Source organism: Barbatula barbatula (genome assembly GCF_947034865.1).
Source record: "Barbatula barbatula genome assembly, chromosome: 9".
NCBI classification, from domain to species: Eukaryota; Metazoa; Chordata; class Actinopteri; order Cypriniformes; family Nemacheilidae; genus Barbatula; species Barbatula barbatula.
The window spans coordinates 4,307,585-4,332,416 of record NC_136772.1 but is presented as its reverse complement, the minus strand read 5'-3'; the positions used below and the strand labels follow the sequence as shown (position 1 = coordinate 4,332,416).

Below are 24,832 nucleotides of genomic sequence, written 5' to 3'. Positions count from 1 at the left end.
TTCAGGAAGCAATAAGCGATAAGTCATACAAGAGCAATAGTACGATAGGTGTGAACTAAATAATTGTAGTGATAATGGTCTGTTTCCTATCAAATATAGATTCCATAATTTTCAAGATCATTTGATTTATTCACTTCAAATAGTAAAGACAATCAATTCAAGACCAGAAGCATGCTTCATAAAGCTTATTTTATTGAAAGATATTGATAAACATGAAATCAATTGCAGTACTATATTTGGATATGTGAAATATGTCTTGAAGCAAACAACTTAAACTCTCAAAATCATTTTTTCATTTGTATGAAAATGACACTGTTTCTCTACTATTGAGTTTTTTTTATGTACTGTATTAGTTATATATATTGAAACTGCTTTCCATCCCAAACCCTCCTGTGATCTTTGGCCCTGCGGATTATTACATAATTGCTGTAAATCCGCCCTTTACTCTGCATTCCGCGAAACAAGATTAAAAAACAACAAAGTCTATATATATATACAAGGATATAGTACACAAATGTATCTGTACCAAATTACTGTGCAAGAAATTTAAGTCAGTAACAACACAAAGAACAACAAGTCTGGGTTTTTGATCATTGAATAGTAAAAATAGTTAACTTTGATGATTCAAAAACAATGAAAACACAGACTAGTTTTCCTACGGTTAGTGCAGGCCTCAAACATCAGCTGCAGGGTCACATACGGTCATATGTAACAGCATTCTCTATTGACATTTTAAATAATGTGCTTTATTACTGATAGACCTGTCATTTTGTTATATAAATGGCGACGGAGTTGGCAAGTGCCTGCATGCTTCTTCTCAATGGTTACCTGGAAAAAAAAAGATAAAAAGTGAGCATTCTTCTGAGTAATCCTCCTTCTGGATACCAAAATCACATGACGACTCAGGCTATTCCAGTATGTGTATCAAGTTCTTATTAAAACAAGACCAGACTCCATGTCTAAGAATAGACATCAGAAACATCTCCAATTCAAAGTACAGGTGCGTCTCCATATTACATCTAAACATCTAGAAAGATCTAAACAAAATCGTGTGAAAAAGAAATAATCATGTGGTGTTATGCTATTTTTAGACACTCAATACATCACATACTTCTGACATCCAGATGTGCAGTGCTTTTGGCTTTTCCGCTGATAAAGCACAGCGTGCCACTCATGTCTTCCGTCGTCTGTTTAAGAGTCAGCCTATGAACGGTCCCCATTTTCTCCATAACTACTATTGGACTGGGATGAAGCGTCTGTCCATTTAGGGTCCAGGTAGGAGCCTTTGTCGCAGACAAAGAGACTTCACATGCAAAGCATGCATCCGCAGGGGCAATGACATCCACATCCTTGAGCTCTCTCACTATCTGGATTGACTGAGCTGTTTAAATATAGTCACACACACTGTTAAATTAACACAGTTAGGTAAATGTGATTTTTTTCAGAAATAATACAATATAGACAAACCACCCCAGCTAAAATAATAAAACTGTGAACCATTAACTGTTTACGTTAACTTTATTTAGCGTTTTGGGCAAAAACATACCAAAACAATATAATAAAAACACATGTTCTTAAGTGGTAAACCACAAATTAATTTAATTTTAAGATATGTGTGTGTGTGTTTCCCATTATAAACTAAGTAGATGGGCCGTTATCGCCATCTTTCGGTTATCGCAGTAATGACGCGATAGTCACGTGACACGCTGAGATAAGTTCTGCTCTCCAAGTTGTCCAGAGATTTGTTAAGTTCAATATACAGTTTGGTAAAGAAGCCGTGCTACGAACATATTAAGAATATCCTTAAAATGAAGTGTGACATGGTTTCATCTACGCGCCAAAATCCGTTTTGAAAGGTACACACAGTTAAGAGTAGGGGTGTTCGGTTCCGGGTTTTTGGAGTCGACTCCGATTCCCAACTCCCACTTTTGGAGTCGATGGAATCGACACTTCGACTCCATTTACTGTCATTCAAAACAGGATACTTTCGACGGGTCTGGACGCACAGTAAAAGTCGACGAATCGACTCTGTTGGAGTCGACGAATCGACTCTTCTGGAGTCGACTCCCTATCACTAGTATAGAGCCACTGCAAAATGATAGCGCTCTAAGTCAGATTCAGCTAACTTTTGCAGTATTGTCCCGCAGTTTGTGTATTGATTTAGCCTCACCTTCCACAGTAAGTCTGGCTGAGGATGTGTAGTTTCCAACTTGAACGCTATAGGTGCCCTCATCTTCTAGCAAGACCTGCTGAATCACAAGTTTTCGATAACACCCCTCACTGCAGATCTCAAAGCGCTCTGAGGGCAGAATGACACTAGGTCCGTTATACCATCGAATACTGCAGCGGGGATTAGTCACCGTACAGTCCAATACGACACGACTTTTCTCCAGAGCTGTCTTATCCTCAAGCGGCTTCACGATGTTCGCTGGCAGTGCTGTAAAAATTAAAAATAAACTTTAGATTTAAGCGTAACTACAAGCATGAATGCTGCTGCAGTGTGGCTGGATTTGGCTGAAGGCATGAGGTCGTACAGCTGTGCTGATATTCATTTTCTTACTGCTGAAACCAGTCAATTTTGTGTCATATTTTAACATTTGCTGTAGATTGTAATAGCTTATATTTATATCTATGCATTTTACAGACGCTTTTATCCGAAGCGACATTTCATAAACAATTGTTTTTGAGGATGTGCAATACCTGGGGACGAACCCAATGACCTTGGCATTGTTAGAGCCGTGATCACTGAGCTACAGGATTGTCATGTCATTGAAACATTTTTATGCATGCTTACCTTACAACACGCACATAGACATGACAATGACACGTGACAAATAAACTTCAACTTTGAATATATTGAAATTACTAGTTCAAGTAGCCTAATGAAAAAAGAAATTACTTGTAAAGGCACATTTAGGGAAGCAAAAAAAACATCTTAAAGTTACATGTTAATCCATCTACCAAAATATGGTTACTATTATTTCACAATATGATTCCATGGTTAAAAAAATCTTTATAACGGTGAAGTAATACTGTTGTACAGATCTAGCTTTTGTACAGATGAAAAAGATAGTCTTTACAACAATGGCTATTTGACACCTTTTTGTGTAAACAAAATACAGACCTTCGACCTCAAGGTAAGCTGTAGACTCAACATTCTTGGCAACAAACTTGATCTCCCCAGAGTCTTCTCCTTTGACATTGCAAATAAGGAGGAAATGCTTAGTACCTAAGAAACAGAGTAGAGACAGGTCTTACATCAGATAACATTGAAATATTCTCATAGGGTCAATTTTGGAAGTGGAACGGATGTTGGAATAACCTTCTTGCCGGATCTTAATGGTGCTGGTTGGTTTTATCTTCTCATTGTTTTTATACCACTCCCCAGGAACATCATCCAAGGACACTTCACACATGAACACAGCATTCTGATCTTCTTGGATATCCAGATCCTCTAAGCCCTGCAATATCTCAAGCTCCCTTTCTGTCAAAATATGTCATTAAACATAAAAAGTGATGCATAGCTGTATAAAGCATCATTTGTATACAAAGTAAAAAAACGCTTCCCATTCCTCCCAATTTATTATTTTGCATTAACTCTAATAAGTATCTTTACCAGGAGATGGCAGTGTTGTACTGTGAGTGAATGACCTCCCCTAGTATGATAACATTTATGGTTTTCCTTCTTTAGTGTGTACATACAGTCTATAGAGAAAGGCTATTCTTACCATAGATATCCACTGAACAGGATGTTTTGGTTTCCCCAGCGTCGCACATATATATACCAGAATCTCCCAGTTCACACTTCAAGATCTGTAGAAAGCACTTTCTTCCCATTGAGTATACTCTGTGGTTCTTTCCTGGCTTGAGTTGAACTCCATTCTATATGAGAGAAATATTTTGGAGCAAATCTGTTGCTACAAGCATCCATTTTAAACTATTTTGCTATCATGTTCTTATTAGCTAGGATTCTCTGCACTTTTCACTAAGTCATTTAATGCATTGATGACATAAAAGGATGGTTGCCATTTAATCGTACCTTCGTCCACTTTATGTCTACATTATGTCGTGACAGCTCGCATTCAAGGGTCACTCCAGAGCCTTCTGGGTGCCTGATATCCTCAAGCTTTTTCAAAATTGAAACTGGGATTTCTGAGGAAACAGAGAACAGTTTTGTCAGCCTATGCAAACAATGTTTGTTGTGAAATAAATACAAATCGATAATGAAAAAAAAAACACTTTTATTCTCCATCGTGCTTGTTGGAACTTCATGAACTTAGTCACCTTTGAAATCATATAAGCTTCGAAGCAGGTCACTTAAACTTTTTCACACTTTACCACCTGTAGTTTCTATTTTACTTTTAATATCACGCGCCAGCTATGCACATGTCAATCTTTATAGTATAACAGAGGCTTAGATTTAACCATACCTCAGCTTTGTGCCGAGATGACTTTGTGAAGAGTCCTTTGTTGCCGCGGCATTTACATGTTATTGTCATTCTCAGCGAGAGCTCTGTGACTCCAAAGGATAAGCCCAATTGAGTGACTTGACGTAGCAGAGATTACCTTACACCAGCACCTTATGCTTGTGAAGGTTTGAAATGTTTCAGTAGCTGGAGTCTGATCATGTGATCCATATCTTTTTATATGTGTAACTTGACACATGGTAAGAGCAGTAGCAAAGTTGTCTGTTCATGCCATTGTACTGTCATCATCATATGAAATTTAGTTTGATTCAGTTTGATGACTTACATCACTGCCCTGGACCCTCTTACCTTCCATGAAATTGATCGTAGCCAAATTCCACCCCTTATTAGTTATTTGTTGCCAAGGCAGTTAAGCAAAGAGACAACTACCAGGTTGTAAACTGAGAAATGGATGGAATGTGGGTATTTCGGTGACCTTAGAGAAATTCCTTACTGTTTACGATTTGGCTAAGTCATATGAATTCGTATGATCTTAAATTGTATGTTTTAGTACAATTAGTTTTTGTGCCAGTGCCGTTAGGTTTAGGGGTGGGGTCAGGGGCTTCAGAATAGCTTTTTTTAACAATCATGTTATTTACGATTCACATCGGACAAATTGATATGAATTAGCCACATCATAAAATTGCTACAAATTCCTGTGAGATCAGGTTATTTATCTAATTTATATAGATGGTTTAACAAATATAAACAAACGGTACTGCGCATGCAGACTTTTGTGACCCCACCTTAACTTGTGATACACATTCACAAGCAATAGAGAACAATCAGACTAAACCGAGAAGAACCGTTACTTGGCTAAACTTGTCTCTCCAATATTTTGAATGTAGACTCTGAGACCAAGTGCTAGATATCGATGTACTATACGGGTTGTTTAAATGTGACCAAACTGCAGGACCCATTCAATAAATTGTTTATTAAATAAAATAAACATACAACAACATTCAACAAATTGTTAATTTAATACAATTATTATACAATAAAAGAATAATATAAATAGCTATATTATTAGACACTAGCCGAACACAAACCGGAGGGTCAGGCTAGAGTTGTTGTGGCTAGAAGGGATACAGCTACAGCTAAGTACAGTTGTCAGTGTGATAAAAACGATGCAGTATTTAAGTGTGCATGCCCAGTGGAGGTAGCTGTATCCCTTCTAGCCATAACTGACTCGCGCGTGTCTGATGAAACGTCAATAGGGTGAATTCAGTTTGGACACTTTTTGACCTTGAAATAATTGTTTTGAGTGTCTGTTAAGACACATATGTGATTTCACTCAGGAAGATACCCACGTAATGAACAGTTATTTGTTTTATTTGTGAGCTTTTTATAAATATCTTTGGGATACCACTAAAAGTAGATCTACTACCTGATGAATAATACTGACATGAAATCATAGGGGTCTATGACAGCCCAATCTTTAGTTTTCATGATTTGTGAGATACCTTTGACAATCAATCTTGCTGATGATTTGGCATTCTCAACAGAGAACGTGTAGGTGCCGGTGTCATCTAAGATCAGGTTAGAGATGGTAAGGCTGTGCATCCGTCCTTTTGCAGCCATACGGAAGTGGTTGTTGCTTTTGAGAATGTGTCCATCCTTCTGCCACAACGCCTCTACGTTGCTATGCGAGAGCTCCACCTCGAAAGAAGCAGTCTCTCGTTCATAAGTCTGGATCTCAGTTAGACCCTTTCGAATCTTGATTTTTCGTACTGTGTGAAAGGCAAAGAAAAAAGGGTAGTTTATTGATGATGCATTGGCAGCTGAAAGATTGATCCATAAATTTGGTCAAGAGAAAGGAAATAAATTAAGCAGAAAGGGCTACTTATTTCTACAATGCAAGATACCAGTTCTTGAATTAGTTGACTCAGTCTCTTCTAGCAATACATTAAATTCTAGTTTCAATCGAACCCATGCCAGCATTTTTTAACTATTCCAAAACAGACAGCCAGACAGGCATTCCCCGTGGAAAAGAGGAGTTTATTTTAGAGAGTTGGTGACACCACTCTAGATTTTGAAGGCCAGCGAATAAATTTAGCTGCAATGAAAACAGATCCAGATTAATAGGTGGTGCCAGGAATGGCCAAAGCACAGACTTTCTATCATCGCTCGATCATTTGTATAGCACAGCTTCCTCAGCTCAAGCTACATTGAAAGGAATGTTTATAAGCGGTAATTCATTGTTTATCTTTAAATAAGCTAATGTATTTTATCGTTATATTACAAGATCTTCAAAAGCTGGGTAAACCTTGATGTGCACAAGGAAATCACAGACAGGACAGCCGTACATAACTTTTATGCTCCTATCATAAAATCTATATTTCACAGACTGCTAAGAGGAATTAAAAAGTTACTCAGCGTGGACTAACCCTTTATCCATTTCTCATTTGACATGCTTAATTGAATTATCATAGCTCCTCTGATCTAATGTCAATACAGAAAGTTACTCCCCAGGACTCGATGAGCAGCCTGCCAGTCACCTGTTTACTGCTGTCAAACTCTGGAACAAGTGTCAACAAAGTAGCTGGCTCTTACTTGCGTTACTCTCGGTCAATTAAATTTGTTTTGAGACAACAACATCCCAAGGGGCTGCAATAAGGGACCATCACCAGGAACCACACTAAGGCAAAGCTAACAACAGCACATAGTGAGAAAAAAGCAGCACGTGCAGACTCACGTTCCACACTAAGCTTGGCTTGCGTGCGATCATGGAGCGTCTCGCAGCTGTACATGCCCTGGTCTGAAAGGGCGAGCTTGTGGATTGTGAGAGAAACTTTTTGGCCGTTTTGCTTCAGGGTGAACTTGGGCCCTGGATGTATAACCACTCCTTGTCTCATCCACTTCACCTCCCCACTCTCATGGCTGACCTCCACCTCCAGTGTGGCATCTCCGTACTCTTCTGCGACCACCTGCTCCATGCTTTTTCTGAATACCACCTGTGCCTCTGAATAAAGATTGGGGTGAATAGTAAATTTTTCTCATGGCAACTCTTTACTGTATATCAAAGCCAATGAGAAGGGCAATATTCATCTGCTCGGCCCAGGATGGCTCGTCATTCCACATTGCAATGTGCTGTAGTAGGAACACTTGTCTCTGTCAGTTAAAAGTGGAATTCTAACTGGAGAAGCTGTTAAGCACAAGCCATCATGAGCACCTTTTCAACAATTCAGATATGTCTGAAGGGGTCATTATTAAACTCAAACATGTTGACATGGCATTAAAGACCTGTACCGGCTTTTAAAGAAAATACCACTCTACTCCTGTTGCAGTCTTAATTTTGACAACGACTCAACAGTGAGATTCATGTGATTTAAATAATATATTTAGTTTTGTTTATTCCAATTGTCCAATTGTTTTCACCAGGCATGAGTTCATTTCATGTGATTTCTATGCAAACCAGACTAGCAACATGGTGAATAAATGACAGACTTTATCTTACCTTGGACATGAAGGACAGCTCTGGAAATCACACCTTCAGCTTCAGTAGTTAGCTTGCAGCTGTCTGAGACCTGGCAGTTTCTAATATGCAGCATATGGCATAATCCTTTACTTGAAACGTGGAACTTTTCATTTGATGAAATTGGCTGGCCGTTTTTAAACCAAGCCAACTTTGCATCCTCTGGAGACACCACACACTTGAAAGTGGCATCTTCTCCTTCCATGACAGTAATGTTGTGTAGCTCTGCAATAAACTCCACAATGCGAGGAACTTAAGACAAGAAGATAAGGTAATTGGCACTAAATTCAAGCTATGCGTTATGTAATTCATAGATTTCACTCCAACTTGGCAAAGAACTTGTAGAATTTTACTTACTGTTGACCGCTACATTAGCTGATGTCCTTTCATCTTTGGATTCACAAGCATATTCTCCTGCATCATCTTCTGATACATCTTGTATTGTGAGGCTTCTCACTCGACCCTCCGCCCTGATTGTAAATTGCCTATTTGGCACAATCTCCTGGTTGTCCTTCAGCCACTGAACATCTCCTTTCGATTTATACAGTTCACACTTCAAAACTACGTTGCAACCTTTGAGTCCCACAACATTTTCCAGTGGTCTGGAGAATTTCACCTTCATTGCTGATTTAAAAACAGTATAGTTTTAATACACATCCCAAAGCAAGTAGTGTAAAGAGATGTCATCACTGTCTGAAGAAAATGTTTTGTTCTGAAATGATCTTTAATCTTAAATTACAGTCTTTGACATTCTGGTAAGTCTGTGCACTTTTTCAGAGACATTGGAGACTTTCCATTTGCTCTTCATTTATTCATATTATAAATAATTGGCATTACCTTTAACATTGAGACTGAAGTGCATCTCATCGGATCCCACATGACATGTGTACCCTCCACTGTCACATCTTTTGAGTGGATTAATGGTGAGGTAATGGGTTTTTCCATCACTTGTGGTGTGGAACCGATCACCTCTGATTGGATCATGGTCTTTCTGCCATTTTACAGGGGCATTGACTCTGTTAACAGTGGCGGGTAGTGTTACACTGTCTTCTTCACAGGCTGAAATGTTTGTTCGAGCATCTTTTTTGATGAATTGGAATGGTGTTTCTATCAAAATAATTATTAATTCAGCAGTTCAAATGTATGTACAATCTTTTAATAAATCTGTGTGATATTCTATTTATTTATTGCTGCACTACTGGTACACTTACCTTGAACTGATACCATAGTTATCATTTTGTCATCAATGGCATCGCATAGATACTGTCCAGAGTCAGAGGTCTGAAGATCTGATAACACAAGCTTCCACATTGTGTCTCTGTTTTCAAACCGTGTGCGAGAATCCTCATGTATTAAATCTCCATTGCAGTACCACTGAACTGTAGCATTCGCTCGAGATACTTCACACTCCAGTATAAGGTCATCACCTGTGTTTAAAGTGTGCTGTTCTGGCTTGTCTGAATTCCCAACAATGAAAACTGGAGCCTCTGAACAAAAAAATAGGTTTACAGTCTTTATAATAAGCATGTGCATTTGGATTTCAAGTGATGACGCTTTCATTCAAATGGCATTTGCATCAAAACCATGATCTTGGTATTGCTAGTGCCTGAGCTACAGGAATGCACATTATTTAGTGTTTGTTTTTTTAATTTACCTTCCACATTAACACTAAAGACGACCTTATCGTCCTCTGTGTCACAAACATACTCCCCCGAGTCCTTTAACTCAGCGCTGAGGACAATCAAAGATCTAAATGTGCCTTCTGCTTCACAAGTGAAATGATCATTTCCCACAATCTTCTCATTGTCTTTAAGCCAAGTGACCACACCGTTCGCTTTTGAGATCTCACACTTCAACACAATAGCATCCGATACTAGAAAGTTCAGTGTTGTCTTGATGTCAGCCTTTCGTACAATTTTGAGAGGTGGATCTGAAAGGAAAAATTCAAAATCTTTTCTATCTGTTCTCGTATTCAACAAACCATCTTTCATCTCTTATCACCTAATTTTACCTTTGATCTTCACAAGGAAGTCCATTACATCATCCCTGGCATCACAGACGTATTGTCCCGCATCTTCTAACGCTGCTGATTGAATGATTAATTGTCGACTTGGACCGTCTTCTGTGATAGTTATGTTGCTGTTCTCCTCAATCTCTTCTCCATCCTTTTTCCAGCTAACTTCAGCATTTGATCGAGACACTTCACACTCAAGCACCACAGTGTCTCCAACCGGTTTCTCTACTCCATAGGCCATTTTCCTCGGACGAATAAATCTAACTGGTGGTTCTGCATGAAAACAATTTTTATAAAAACAATGAAACAAAACACTTCTAATGAATGAATGATTATATAAAGGTTCTTTTTATGGACCTGCAATGTTGACAATGAAGGTGACTGAGTCATCAGCTGTGTCACAAACATATTCTGCAGAGTCTTTGACTGTAGGTTTCGGAATAATAAGTCTTCTGTAGACTCCATCAATCTCCAGGATTAAGCTGTCGCTCTCCTCCACTTCGAGTCCATCACGATACCAGCGCACAGCAGCATTGGGTCTGGAGATTTCACAGCTCAGCACCATCCTTTCTGATGTCTGTTGGCAAAGTTCCATTTGGGACTGGCTTGGAGAAATTATGCGTACTGGCGGTTCTGTTGGGACACATATCACAAAACCAGAAAGAAAAGTTGAAAGTGTTGTAGTGTTCAAAAAGAAAACAATTTTTATATTTTTTTGCCAGATTTTTCATTTGGGGTACTTTTCTCAAATCAGTTTTCAGTCTCCACCACTAATTTTATGTTTATTTTTTACCTCTGACTGTTTAAAATGAAAAAATATAATTAAAATATATAATTTTAGAATTATATAGATTATATAGTTACCTTGTTACCCAATATTGCATTCTCACATACTCTAAATTATGTAAAATGCTATACCTTTTATGGTTAGATTGAAGAATATGGAATCATCAGCTGTATCGCACACATATTCTCCAGAGTCCTCAATACCACTGCGCAGAATTTTTAATCGCCTGTACGGACCTTCTGTCTTTAACTTAATGTTTTCACTCTCCTGCAGTTTTTGACCATCTTTGTACCATGTCACTTTTCCATTTGGTCGTGAAAGTTCACAGCTGAGGACGATTTCCTCAGGAACATGACGATCAAGGTGGACATCTTCCTTGGGATATACAATCATCACTGGAGGTTCTTTGAAGCAAAAGAAATGAACATAGTTACGTATCGTTTTTTTTAGCCCTCCTTTGAAAGTATGACTATTGGCACATTTATATAGAAATGTATATCTTACCTCGTACGTTAACCTTAAATATTAAGGCATTATCTCCAGCACGACAGGTGTATGTACCAGAATCTGATAGCTGAGCTGACTGGATGATCAGCCTTCGTACAACATTTTCTGTCTCTAAAAGGACATTGTCGCTCGACTTTATCTCTACTCCATCCTTGTACCATTGTACAGCAGCATCTGATCTGGATACCTCACAACAAAGGAGAAGATTGTCGTGTTCCACAATGTTTCTGTGCAAATCGTCTTCTACGATATGTGCAAATGTCACAGGAGTTGCTGCAATGAGAAGTGAAAGGATATCAGTTCTTTGTTATGCATGTCTTACTTTATCACGTTGGTACGATTTGTTAAACATGCATTTCAAGCACTGCTGGTGATAGCTGATGCTGCACTGAAGGACTCTGTCTCCACTCTAAAAGCCAAATGGAAACAAAGAAACTTGTGAGAATAAAGTGCTGTTAGGTACAGAGGTAATGGTTACATTGCATGCTGCTCCAGCTTAAATGGTTTCTTTCAAAGGAAAGAGAACCAAGATGCTGGGTAAATGGCATCTAAAGACAGCAAAGTTGGTAGAAAATTCTAAATGAACTTGAAGCTTAGGGAAAATGGTTAAAGAGCCAATAAAAGCAGCGGAATGGATTTGTCGAGAGGTGGAGAGTAATGCGTAATGAGAGTAATGAGAGTAATGCCAATGTTCAAACTGAACTCTACAAAATGACGTAATTGTTAGTTATGTAATCAAATGTTTTTCGGATAAGCTTTATATGTCACCTTTAACATCCACAAAAAATTCGCTGATATCATCAGCTGTATCACAACTGTAAAACCCAGAGTGGGATAAGTTTGCTGATTGGATAACCAGTGCCCGCGTGGTGCGCTCTGATTGGATGTAAACACCAGGCTGAGGGAGGAGCTGTGATCCATCCTTGTACCATTGGACCAGGGCTGAAGGATCAGAAATCTCACATTGGAGAATGACTGGGCAGCCTGCTTCAACACACTTGTTCTTCTCAGTGTCAGGAACAGATGAGAACAACGCTGGTGGAACTAAGAGCATTTTTGTTCAGTAAAAAAATCATAGAATTACCAAAAATTAGGAAAAGTAATGAAATTCAATTTGTTGATTAACTGTTGTAAGATAATTTGTTGATTCTCTCAAGTATCTAGCATGTTTACTGAGCTTCTCTTAATGTAGTGACATTATTGCTACGTTATAGTAATGACACCTAATAATTTAATGTCAACCAGTTTTGAGCAGTTAAAGAAATGTTTTCAGCGTTTAAGAAAATGGAGGTTTGATTATTTGGTTATGAAAGCTTATTTTGTCAAAATAAAAATGGCAAACAGCATTTAGTGGATGAAGCGTTATTTGACACTTTGTTAGTGGTTTTGAGATAAAGTACGTAGACTCAAAATCACCTGCAACATCCACCTTGAATGCTATGCGATCATCCACAGCCTCACAGCTGTATATGCCTGAATGTTTGGGCTCAGCTGATTGGATGAGCATTTTCCTCATAGTGCTCTCTGATTGAATGTCAAGTCCAGTTTGTTGCTGGAGTTTGACTCCATCTTTGAACCAGCAAACTTGGGAAGTTGGGTCTGAGATTTCACACTGGAGTATAATTGGACATCCCGCTTCAATGAACTTGTTCCTTGCAATGTCTGGGAGTTCTGAGAACCTAACAGGGGGAGCTATGAAAATGTTGAAAATTTAGCCATTTTTTTGCTATTGGATTTGTGTAATAAAAGTACAAATCAGGCAATCTTCACTACAAAGTTTGTTAAAGATTATGTCCAATTGTCAAAATGGGTGGCAAAAGATGTTAGAGAATGTAGATTTTAGTTGGGAGTGTGATTAGAATGGGCCATCAAACAAATACACTGCCGGTTGCCATGTCTATACTAAGTCTTTTTTGTGGTACTGTTACCTTGAACGTGCACCTTGAATGATATGGTATCACCTGGAATGTGACATGTGTAGTGTCCTGTATCAGACAGCTTTGCAGATTGAACAGTAAGTTGCCTCAAATTCCCATCTCTTTGAAAATCAAGCTCAGAGTTTGGAGACAGTTCTGTACCATCTTTGCACCAGAGAACCTGAGCATCTGCATCTGAGAGCTCACATTTCAGATCAATTGGTGAGCCTACTTCAATGAACTTGCTCTTTTCCACTTCTGAGACTGGTATGAACTTCACTGGTGGAGCTACAAGATTATTATTGGCATAGAGAAAAAATGGCATAAATTAGTGGACCTAAACAAAATTACCAGTTAACATGCCAAGGATCAACACATTTGCCTCCTGCTTCCCAGTAACCAAAGTATATGGTTAACAAGGAGATAGCCAGCCTTGATTTCACAAATGTTGAAAAAGCATCGAATCACCTTTGATTTCCACATGGAATGTGATGCTATCATTGTTTGTCTGGCAGCTGTATGTTCCACTGTGGCATAATTCAGCAGCTTCCACAGAGAGGGATCTTATTGCTCCATCAAACAAAGTGATTATACCATCTTGAGGCAGCACCTCTTTACCATCTTTGTACCACCAGACTTGTGCACCAGGGTCTGAGACCTCGCATTGCAGTTTAAAGGGTCTTCCCGTCTCAGTGCATTTGCTCCGTTGAACCTCGGGGACACTGGAGAACTTCACTGATGGAGCTACAGACAATTTTGTACAGACACATGTACTTATAGACCTTACACAGAACATAACAAGAGTTCACCAAAATATTGATTCTTTATGAATCTATTTTGATTGGAAATGCCGTCAAGTATAGTACATACTAACGATAAACTGAAATGATCAATAAAATGGAAATGCAAACATCCAAATGTAAGATGAAAAATTAGTAACGCAAGAGTAACCGACAAAGAACATTAAAAGTCACAAAGTACATTAAAAACAAGACAACACGTACAGCACAGCAGACTTCAAGAAGACAAATTTACTGAAAATGAATGCTACTTCTGTATGTGTCAGTCCTTTGCCTTTGAACGTTGTTAGGAATGGGATTGTCATATTATATTACATTAAAATAATAGTTTCTAAATAGATATCCAAAGAATACTATTAATAATTGTAACCCTAGCCATGCCAATGGAGTGAAACTTCAAACTTTATTAAGGCGAATCTTCTAGTTATTGTTTTGGAATTAATTGAAGTTGTTCTAAGTATTTTGCTGTGTTAGTTTTAGCTTTTCAGTAACGCAGCTATAACAAGGATGATAACAGGTTGTAAAATTTTCACCAATTGATTACTTGGGCATTTCTCTACAACACAGTTAGTGACCATTGCATGATTTAAGTGGTTAGTGTGGTAATCAGATGGATTGAGCTGGCGAAGATGACGTAGATGAATCACCTGGTTGGTCCACTGCAAAGACGGCGGTGACATCATCCATTTTACAAGCATGTTCTCCAGAGTGAGATGGTTCAGCTGATTTGACAGCAAGAGCTGTGAAAGTCTCCTCAGATTTGGGTACAATGTCATGTTGGAAGAGTTCCTCACTCTTTTTGTACCAGCTTACCTCTGCCATTGTGCTTGATAGCTCGGGTTGTGGATAATTAGCTATATCTTTTTCATCAATTGACTTGCTCCACTCGATCTCATGGATAGTAGAACTTTGCAGTGATGTAGCTAAGGGGTTTAATTTGAAATGTTTTAATGTAAGCAGTTGGTTTGACCGACACAGAAACTTAATAGAAATATAGTTTTTGACTAGCATGTAACATGCATGACAGAGAAATTATTTGTTTCTTTGCTACATTTTTTATTTTTTGCTTTGCTCATTGTATGTATGTATTTAGTTTGATCATGTTTTAAAACGAATTACTGGAACTGTTTATGTAGCAGTGTGGATGTAAACTAGTTTTAAATCACCTTTGACATCCACCTTAAATATTTTGTCATCATCCATTGTCTTATAGTCATTTACCCCTGGCCCCGATTGACCAAAGTCTGGAACAATAATTTTTTGAGTGCTATCCTCAGATTCAATCTCATGTCCTTTTTCGAAGTACAATTGTGTCTCATCCTTCAATGGAGAATCCAGTCGACTGACTCTCCAGTCAACTGGAAGATGACCTTCGGTGTGTCTGACCACTTTAGTTTCAGATGTTTGTGTAAATATATCTTCTTTGTGACCAGGTTCTTCAGGTTGAAGAGACAAGTCATCTATCAAGAGTGTAAGTGTGAATGAATTTGAATCGTCTTGGGTACAGAACATATACAGAAGCAAAAAGCCAGACTGAGTTAGTTGCTTGTATGTTTGCTTATGCTGTGTTAGAAGTACAGTCTTGAATCACCTTTTTCTTCCTCTTGATATACAATCGATTGATCCTTTGTATCAGTCATTGAAACTTGTTCACATGTCGCCCTGAGACACATCTCTGATGACTGGATCAGCTCTTTCTCTTTGGGATTATGGAATATTAAATTTGTCCCATCTTGTTGGCCAGGTATAGATTTGTCTTGGGTAATTTGTTTAAAGTTCTCAGTTAGCTGTACACTGGAACGATGGTCAACGACTGCATCAATGGTCAAGTTCTCATCCATTTCACAAATTGGTGGAGAGTTCTTCCTCGAAGCTAGGAATGTTTCAAGTTATATGAAAAGAGACATATATTACTTTTCTGGCACATTATGTAGTATAATTTATGAATTTGGGTGTGCTGTGTCTATATCTACCAAATTTTCATTGTTTTAACTAGTTAGGATTTACATGAAACTATAGTATTTTTATGAGATGAAAACTTTGGTTAGATCAACATGTGGTCATGGTTTTAAAATGTAAACGTAGCTACATTGTAGAAAAACTTATTCAAACTATGTTGAGCTTTAAAGTCATGGAAGTTGGATGTTTGTTGATTCAATAAATAGATTAAAATGGAGAGGGATGACGTTAAATGGTTGTTAGGTGATAAATGTTGTCAAAAACATATTTTGCTCTCATCATTTTTTGCAGAATGATGGAGCTAACCATTTAAATCACCTTCAACATCCACCTTAAAAGCTAAGACATCACAATCCACAGGACTCTCGTGATTTTTCAGGTGGCTTGAGCCTTCAGCATGAGAAACTGAAATTTTTCTCCTTTTCATTGGTTGTAGCTGTGGTTCCTCATCCATAAATCTGCATGTTTTAGGAATGGAGACTGAGGTGTCCCTCTCAGTTTCAGATTTGTTTCCACTTCCATCTGCAAGCTTTTTGTTCTGTGGTTCACATCTGATATCGTCATCGTGTTCCGATCCTGAATGTCTCAGAAACTCTTCTACGAATTGAGTGGTTTACAGAAAGAAAGGTTGAAGTACTTTTCTGTCTTCTAAGTCTTTTAAAGATGTGATTGTTTGGTTAATCTCAAGATATTGACCCATTAGACAGAAGACAAATTGTAAGAGTGGTGACCATGTCACACAGTGGTCTAAAAACAAGTCAAACAGTGGTTAAAACACATACAAAAACTCAACATGATTACGCAAGAAGTCAGATCATCATTGGGTGCTCTAACATTTCAATCACTCAACCAATCAGTCTGTCAACAGTTCAGTCAGTACAATACTGATGATGATTCTGAAAGGCTCGTGGACAAGATGATTTAAGCGGTTGGTTGTTTAAATGATACATTTTAATGGAATGCGCTTCAATGAAGAAATGAAGATTTGTAAGTCTACAAAATGAGTGTTAGTGTGGAAGAAGGGTTTTCCAGACCAACTAGAAGTTGGATAAAGACATGATAGCAGGGATTAGTTTTAGCCGGGGATGGTATTTCAAGATGCAGGGGAACCAGCTTCTTCAAGAAGAGCCATCTGATCAGTTAAAACCACTCTTGTTAGTGGCACAGAGGCATTAGGTTAAATTTGCTTGGGTTGAATTAGCATTATATCACCTTTTATATCCACAGTGCAAGGGGCTTCATTGGTCTCACCACTGTACACCTCATAGTGAGACAGTTCTGCTGTTAGGAAAGCCACAAAGAAAACAATAACTGACTTGCTTCAGCCATAGCAATGGTCCTAATTCAGAATGGCTAGAAATAACTGGCAAACCACCTTGGTCCATTTCAAACTGGATGGGAACATCGGATGCCTTTGGGCAGTTTACTTCAAAAAGAGATGTCTCTGATGACTTGGCAATTAGCGTTCCTTTGGATGCATCTGAGCAAACTGCTGTTTCACTTTCAGTTACATCCTGAGGAAGCATGACACTCTCCTCAAATCTTGCCTGGTGGACGTATGGAGTGGAATCTGACATCTCACAATGTAGTGCAACAGATTCCGTTTCTTCAGTGCATTTGGTCTTCTCATCCTCGGGAACCATCAGACATGTCTTTGCTGGCACTACAGATGACCATTGACAGAGGAATGCTTCATTCAGTAAAACTAAGAAAGACAATTATGGCCTTTGAAGCCAAGGACATATATAACATTACCAGCAAACATTTTAAGAGAATGTTTAAAAGCTACAGAGAGCATACAGTTGTTAGTTGCAATACAAAAAACAACAAATAGATTAAAAGCAAATATTTGAAAGTCACCTTGGTCTTGCACATTAAACTGGATGACTTCACCCGTTCTCACACAGTCGTACCATCCAGAGCTAGAGGGCTGTGCTGTCTTGACAGCTAACGTCCTCCTGGTACTCTCCGATTTGATATGAAGCAGACTTTTTGAGACAAACTCAACACCATCCTTGTAACAACACTCCTTGGCACGTGGATCTGAGATCTCACATTGTAAATCAGTGGAGTAGTCTGCTTCAACCAGCTGATTCTTCACAGTCTCTGGTAAGGCTGAGAACATCACTGGTGGCTCTAAAGATGATCCTTTGCATTATTAAACAATACACATGAAATTAGTATCCTTTATTAAAAGGTTATCTCTGCCAAATCAAGTGATTTCTCAGATCATCTGCCAAGAAGCAAGTTTAACAAAGTAATGCAAACATGTCATATCTGTATCAAATCACTGCCCACAAGAAGGATGCAATAGTGAGGCATGTGCAAAACAGCAGGGCTAAGAGACATGGACAACACAAAAAGCCATTTGTTAGTACGCATATAGTTTATCAAACATGTTACTTGATGTACTAGTATTAGAGTAAAGTGACAAATCACCTTTGATATCCACAGTGAACTGGACAGAATCATCAGGTGTTTCACAACGGTACAATCCAGAATGACTGGGCTCAGCTGACCTCACTGTCAGTGTCCTTACATCGCCTTCGGACTGAATATCCAAACCAGTCTCTGGCCGAAGCTGAATATTATTGTGGAACCAGCAGACATGGACTGTGGGGTCTGAGACCTTACAACAGAGTTCAAACCGGCCACCAGCTTCAGTGCATACATTCTTCTCAGCTTCTGGAACAGCTGAAAACCTCACTGGTGCAGCTACAGTTGACGATTCAGATCAGAATCAATAAGAATTATAAGATAAAGACCTATTGCATTAAGATAACATTTAACAACTGGAGCACGACATAACTGAAAAGATAAGCCATAATTGTAAAGCTAAACCTTAAAATATAGAAAGGTATTTTGCACCAACTTTTAAAATGTTTCTGAAGAATGTCACAAAAGAGCAACACAAAAAGCTATTGTTATTAGTGGCATAATTGCAAGAGGACATCACGTTAGTTTGTAAGTCAGAAAAAGATGGTAAAATCACCTTTGACATCCACATGAAACTCGATGACATCATCCTTAGTTCTGCAGGTGTACGCACCGGCATGAGGCAGTTGTGCTGAATTAATACTGAGTGTTCTCATGCCGCCATCTGATCTGAAGTCTACTTCAGGTTCTACGAGGAGCTGATCCCCGTCTTTGTTCCAGTGGACCTGTGCAGTCGAGTCTGTTACCTCACACTGAAGAACAATGGGGCAGCCTACTTCGACGCACTTTCTTCGCTTTACATCGGGGACAGATGAGAACCTCACAGGACGGGCTATGGACATTTTAGAGCGTTTTAAGTCTCTTTGTCTTTAAAGTTTGTAATACCTAAAACACATATTTACTAAAATCTAAATCACCTTTAACCTCCACATTGAAGTGGACGGCATCACCCCTTGTCTTGCAGCTGTATACCCCTGAGTTGTAAAATTCAGCTGACTGGACTGTCAGTTCCCTCTTTATGCCATTGGATTTGATGTCTAGTCCTTTTTGTGGCAGGAGTTTTACCCCGTCTTTGTACCAGGATACCTGAGCGAGTGGATCTGAGAGCTCACATTGAAGTGCCATTGTTGATCCTACTTCAAAGGACTTGTTCCTCTCAACATCTGGCAGCACTGAGAACCTCACTGGTGGGGCTATATGTGTTTTTATTCAATATTTGTTAAATTTAGGAAACACCTTGAAGTAGCCTTTGTTTGTAATACACAAGAATAATAGGACATTTCAACCACTTACCCTCAACCTCAACGTTAAACCGGATGACATCATCAATTGCATCACAGCTGTAAACTCCTGAGTGCGAGAAATCAGCTGCTTGGATGACAATCCTTCTCATGGTTCCTTCTGACTGAATCTGAAGACCTTCTATTGAATGAAGTTCGACGCCATTCTTATACCACCGAACTGGAGCCCCGGGGTCTGACAGCTCACAGTAGAGCACTATTGGGTTGCCAACCTCCACAAATTTATTTCGATCCATTTCAGAAAGTGGAGTGAATTTTACCAATGGAGCTGATTGAGATGAATATACAAGCAAGCAACACAACAAGTGTTAAAATCCTCATGATCACATCTCAGCCTAAGACAATGTTTACTAAGTGTTTACCTTGTATGTACAGAGCAGCCGAATCTCGAATTCCGTAGGCAATAAATGTGATCTCGACTCCATTGTCTGCGTCTCGTACCCCACGGATGCGTAGTGACTGGTGTGTACGTGAACGCCTTATGGAGAAACGGTCATCGTCTTGAAGCTGGCTTCCATTAAGAAACCAAGTGCCTATAACTGAAGCAGAGAGCTCAATGGAAAAGCAAGCGTCCTGGCCTTCTGGTACCAAAGCATCTTGTAGAGGTGCTTGAATTCTGGCAACTGGAACTAGATGAGTTTAAGATTAGATTTGTTAGTGTTTATATTGTTTTTTGATGTGCATATAATGAACAGCTTCATAGAAGTGATGACCCTTATGAAGGAAATAGCACTTACCAAGGTGAACTGACCGAGGGAACTCTACATTTCCACTCCTTCCATATTTGTTGACACCGCATATGCGAAATCTGTAGTCTGCTTCGCATGGAACACTGTCTCCGAGAATTTCCACTGAAGTTGCGGAATCAGTGGTTAAGCATTGCAGCCACTCCTGTGAGCCTACCTCGGTTCTCTCAATAATGTACCCTGAAGGTGGATTCTTTCGAGAATCTTGTGCTGGGAACCACGAAAGGAGAGCTGCGTTTGCTCGTTCTGTGTTTATCTGAACCCCAATTGGACAACTTGGTGGACAGTGTCTTGCCGCTGAAATTAGTACAGGGGAAAAAGCGGTTAAAAAAGAAACACATTAAGTGATTCTGCTATTAAAATGTGTATATATTAACAAATATATATTTTCTTACCTTTCACCCTTAGCTGAGATGATGTCTTTGATCTACCCACATAGAAGCTGACCACACCAGAATCTGATGTTGTGGTGTTGACAAAGACCAAAATGTGTGTTCTTCCAAAGGATTTGAGAATGGTCTGATGGGTCTCTCTCAACTCTGTTCCATCTTTATACCAATGAATTTCCATTTCCTCTTCTTCAACCTCCACACAGAATGCAGCATTTTCCCCTTCCAGAACATCAACTTTCCGTGGCAGCTTTCTCACAATCGTGCCTATGTAAAGAAGATGTAAATTTTTATCAGTGGCAAATGCTAATTAAGTGCAAAGTAATCTAAACTGAGTTATTGGTTACAGTTCCTTAACTCAAAAACTGACTTGAAAATCAAAAATAAAAAAAAATGCTAAAATGCTTTTCCAGACACATACTTGCATGTTAATACAACATTCAGCCCTTTACCTTTTACTGCTACCTCGGCAATGCTTCTGCCACCATCAGCCATCTCACAGAGATATATGCCATCATCATCAACTCCAATGTCACGAATTGTGAGTCGGCGCTTTGTCCCCCACTCCTCCATCCCATATTTGGCTCCTGGCTGTAACCTCCTGTCTTCAAGATACCATGTGATTGGAATGGAGTCCTCAGGAACTTCACACTCGAGAATAGCTAAGTCTCTCTCCCACACTTGCAGGTCATTCAGCGGTTGCTTAAATCGCACAGGTGGCTCTGTTGTAATAAGAAAAAATTATCTTTAATTATTTGTGTCCAATGGATAAGATTTGAAATGTCTCCCAAGATATGCAAAATAGATTATCTGTATGAAACTTGCTCTAATAAAAAGACAAGCACATGATGTGCTTTGGATGCAGATCCCCAGCAAGGGATACTGGGGTTAACTACATACATTTAATTAGTTTGATCACATCATTGAAGTCACATTCCAGTTCCAATGCGTTGACGAATAATTATAATTAGATGGAACATTGCCCATTTTTAAGTATGTGCTTTCTGCTAACATTTATCTTCCTTTCGCTGATGCAGGATTATCTTGGTTGTATCACATCTCGGTGATGTAATATTCCAATGCAAAGCAATCAGGTTTGCCTGTTCAATAGTCCATGTGAGAAATATGAGCTTGCTTCTAGAGATGTCCATCACATGTGTGGGCCTCAGGCCTTTCACAGCCTAAGTCACTTTGCAGACATGGGACTGGATGGAATCTACTTCATGTTAATGAGTTTGGCCTGGTCAGGTAATTTTAATGGTCCCTTGACGCATTTCAAACAAATTAATCATTGTTAAAATAACTGTTGATTAGGGAACCAAATGCTTGACACAGCAGAGACCAACTGGATTTTTAATGGCATAAAGCATATTCATGTATGAAACAATTGTATTTTATTTTCTAGAGGGTAAAACAGTTTATTTTGCCCCATGCATACCTCTTCTGTACAGATTAGGTATTTAATTTGTTGACTCTTACCTTTCACAATAAGGTGTACAGCGCTCAGAGTTTGTCCTGCAGTGTTTGAAGCAGAACAGACGTAAACTCCATTGTCTTTTTGCTTGCAGTAGAGAACTTTAAGTGTGAAGTAGCCCTCCCTATCTTCATACAGCAGATACCGTCTCCCCGACAAGATCAGTCTCCCATCTTTCCTCCATAATATCTCTGGTTTTGGCTTTCCTGTTACAAAGCAACGAAACTTTGCATGTTTCCCTTCAGTCACTGCAAACATTTTTACTTTGGTTGAGTTTGGAAGTGGGTCATCTTTCAGCCTGGTTGCAACCTGCCTTCCACTTCTCTGTTTTCCCTGATGCGCTTTCCAGTGGCCGTTCGTATAACCGTTACGGTTACCTTCATCCTCATGTCCCGGTCCGGCATCCACCAACAATACAGCCCCTGCCAAACTCTCTCCAAATTCGTTGCGGGCCTTACACGTGTACACACCTCCATCTGGCGCTCTTGTCTTAAAAATCTTTAGCTGGAACCACCCTCCATCCTGATAGCTGACACTAAAATGTGTGCTCTCAAAGATCTCATTCAACTTCTTGCCATCTTTCATCCACATAACCTCCGGTCGGGGGTTTCCCCACAGCTTGCAGGAGAACATGGCGTCTTCTCCTCGTCCAACCCTGGTCGAGAGAGGTTTGATGAGAAAGCGAGGTTTGTTTTCCTCCCGCAATTCCAGCTCCTGTGCCTCGCCTTCTACTTTCAAAGTTGCTGCTGCGTAAGTCTCTCCAATGCAGTTTTTGGCCTTACAGATGTATTGTCCGCTGTCTTCTATTGTCACTGAGGTTATAATAAGATTGTAGACGTTGCCATCCTCAAACACCCTGTATCTGCCTTCTGGATGGATTTTCTCATTGTTGCGTTCCCATATGACAGCAGGTCTGGGGTCTCCACCAATCTGGCATTTTAGTACTGCGTCTGTACTGCTCTGTACGACCACAGGACGAGGGTAGGCCAGAAACCGCGGGGCTCCCCCAAAGACATCCATCTCTGCTCACTTGCCAACCACCACTCAGATTGACAGGCTACAGGCATTCAGTCTTTGTTACTCTGGTATATTACTCTCCAGCCCTTTATCAAGCGAGTCTCTAAATCGTACAGGAAAAACTATGTATATTATAGTGTACAATAACCAGCAATAATTTCATCATTCATTGTAACCACAAGACAAATTTGAGGTTCTGTAGATAACAAAAAACTGTTAAGTAACAGACTTATTCCGATAAATCGTTGCTGTCCTTCCGAAAACTCGGCTTGTCAAAATTTTCAGTTTTTCAGGAAATGTAAAAACACTGTACTTTTTAAATGATTAAATGTGTTGACAAGCCCTTTTTAATACTTTTTATTGGATTTTTGCAAAACCTAGTGACAAACATAAAGGGTGACCAATAATAATGAAAAATTATGACATTTGGACAGCAGCGATATGATGGATTACATAAACTAAAGCCTTTTTTAAAATAACAAACATCTTTAGCAACCTTTAAATCAGCTTGCTCATTGACTCTGGCATTCAACATCGTCATCTTTGCATTTGTAATATAAAGCAATGCAAGAATTCTTTGGTATAAGGTCCAAGAAATACAATTATATTACTTCTACTAACTATGGCAAAGTGTTAAATACCAGTGAAAATATATGCAACAAAAAACAAGCACATTGATGCCACATTTTTATCACAAATTCTCCAATGCACACAGACTGTTCGAAAAACTAGTTGTTGAGTTCATGCATTGGTACGTGTTCTGGAAGGATTTGATAGTCAAATTTGGACTTGGAGTCAAGAGCATTATATTTCACCAGGATACTTAATGCCCAGAACCTTCTTACATTTATGCATTTGGCAGACGCTTTTATCTAAAGAAACTAACTTGGCATTATACTATACATTTTTTTGTTTCTAAGCATGTGCAATCCCCTGGGATCAAACCCACGACCTTGGCATTGCTGGTGCCATGCGCGAACCACTGAGCTACAGGAAAGCTTAGATCTATCTCTATATCTATACCTCTATACCTAGAGATGAACAGCTTTTTAGTTCTACTGCAACTTCGCCCACAACATATAACTAACACAGCTGGTGCTGTATTTCAATGGGAAAGTGCTTATATATAGAATGCACTAAATAAAGACCTGCGAGGGGTATGTGTCAGGTATCACAAAGCGCACGAGTACACACATGCAACAAGGGTGTCGCACACTCACACACGACACACCCCACGGGGACCTCTTAGTCATAATATGCAATGCCCCTCTCACACCCCTTTTAGCAAATGCATTGACGTATTAAGGTGTTAAATGTCATCGTAAAAATTAGTCTGTTTGTCAGGTTTTTTAAGAAAAAACACTTGTCAACTCTTTAGTGCCGCCTTTCTCCCAAAATAGCGTTAAAACTGTCTAACCTCTGTTGCATATAAAGTCTGGAGCCTCATATGATTTTTATGTGGGTCTTCTCAAATTCAACCACACTGCCAGTTTGGCTTCTTGGATGCACTAGCGGTTGTTAATGTGTGGAGGCTGGTTTATCTCA

At 39.1% G+C, this 24,832-nt stretch overlaps 1 protein-coding gene across 1 annotated transcript; it reads right to left on the bottom strand.

The window, feature by feature from the left end:
- Positions 1-170: 170 nt before the first annotated feature.
- Positions 171-23,290, bottom strand: obsl1b (obscurin like cytoskeletal adaptor 1b; the record flags this gene model as incomplete). Its single annotated transcript, XM_079464462.1, has 33 exons — positions 171-828; positions 1,112-1,381; positions 2,171-2,437; positions 3,125-3,229; positions 3,323-3,484; positions 3,729-3,882; positions 4,040-4,152; positions 5,930-6,196; positions 7,162-7,428; positions 7,924-8,003; positions 8,094-8,193; positions 8,299-8,565; positions 8,779-9,000; positions 9,153-9,428; positions 9,596-9,871; positions 9,953-10,228; positions 10,313-10,588; positions 10,874-11,146; positions 11,247-11,522; positions 12,666-12,928; positions 13,273-13,453; positions 13,760-13,909; positions 17,137-17,205; positions 17,426-17,587; positions 17,785-18,072; positions 18,917-19,085; positions 19,447-19,553; positions 19,654-19,929; positions 20,024-20,290; positions 20,399-20,704; positions 20,803-21,063; positions 21,249-21,518; positions 22,276-23,290. The coding sequence occupies 33 exons, from the start codon at positions 23,288-23,290 to the stop codon at positions 818-820; spliced, it is 7,722 nt and encodes a 2,573-aa protein (XP_079320588.1). The 3' UTR covers positions 171-817.
- Positions 23,291-24,832: the final 1,542 nt, after the last annotated feature.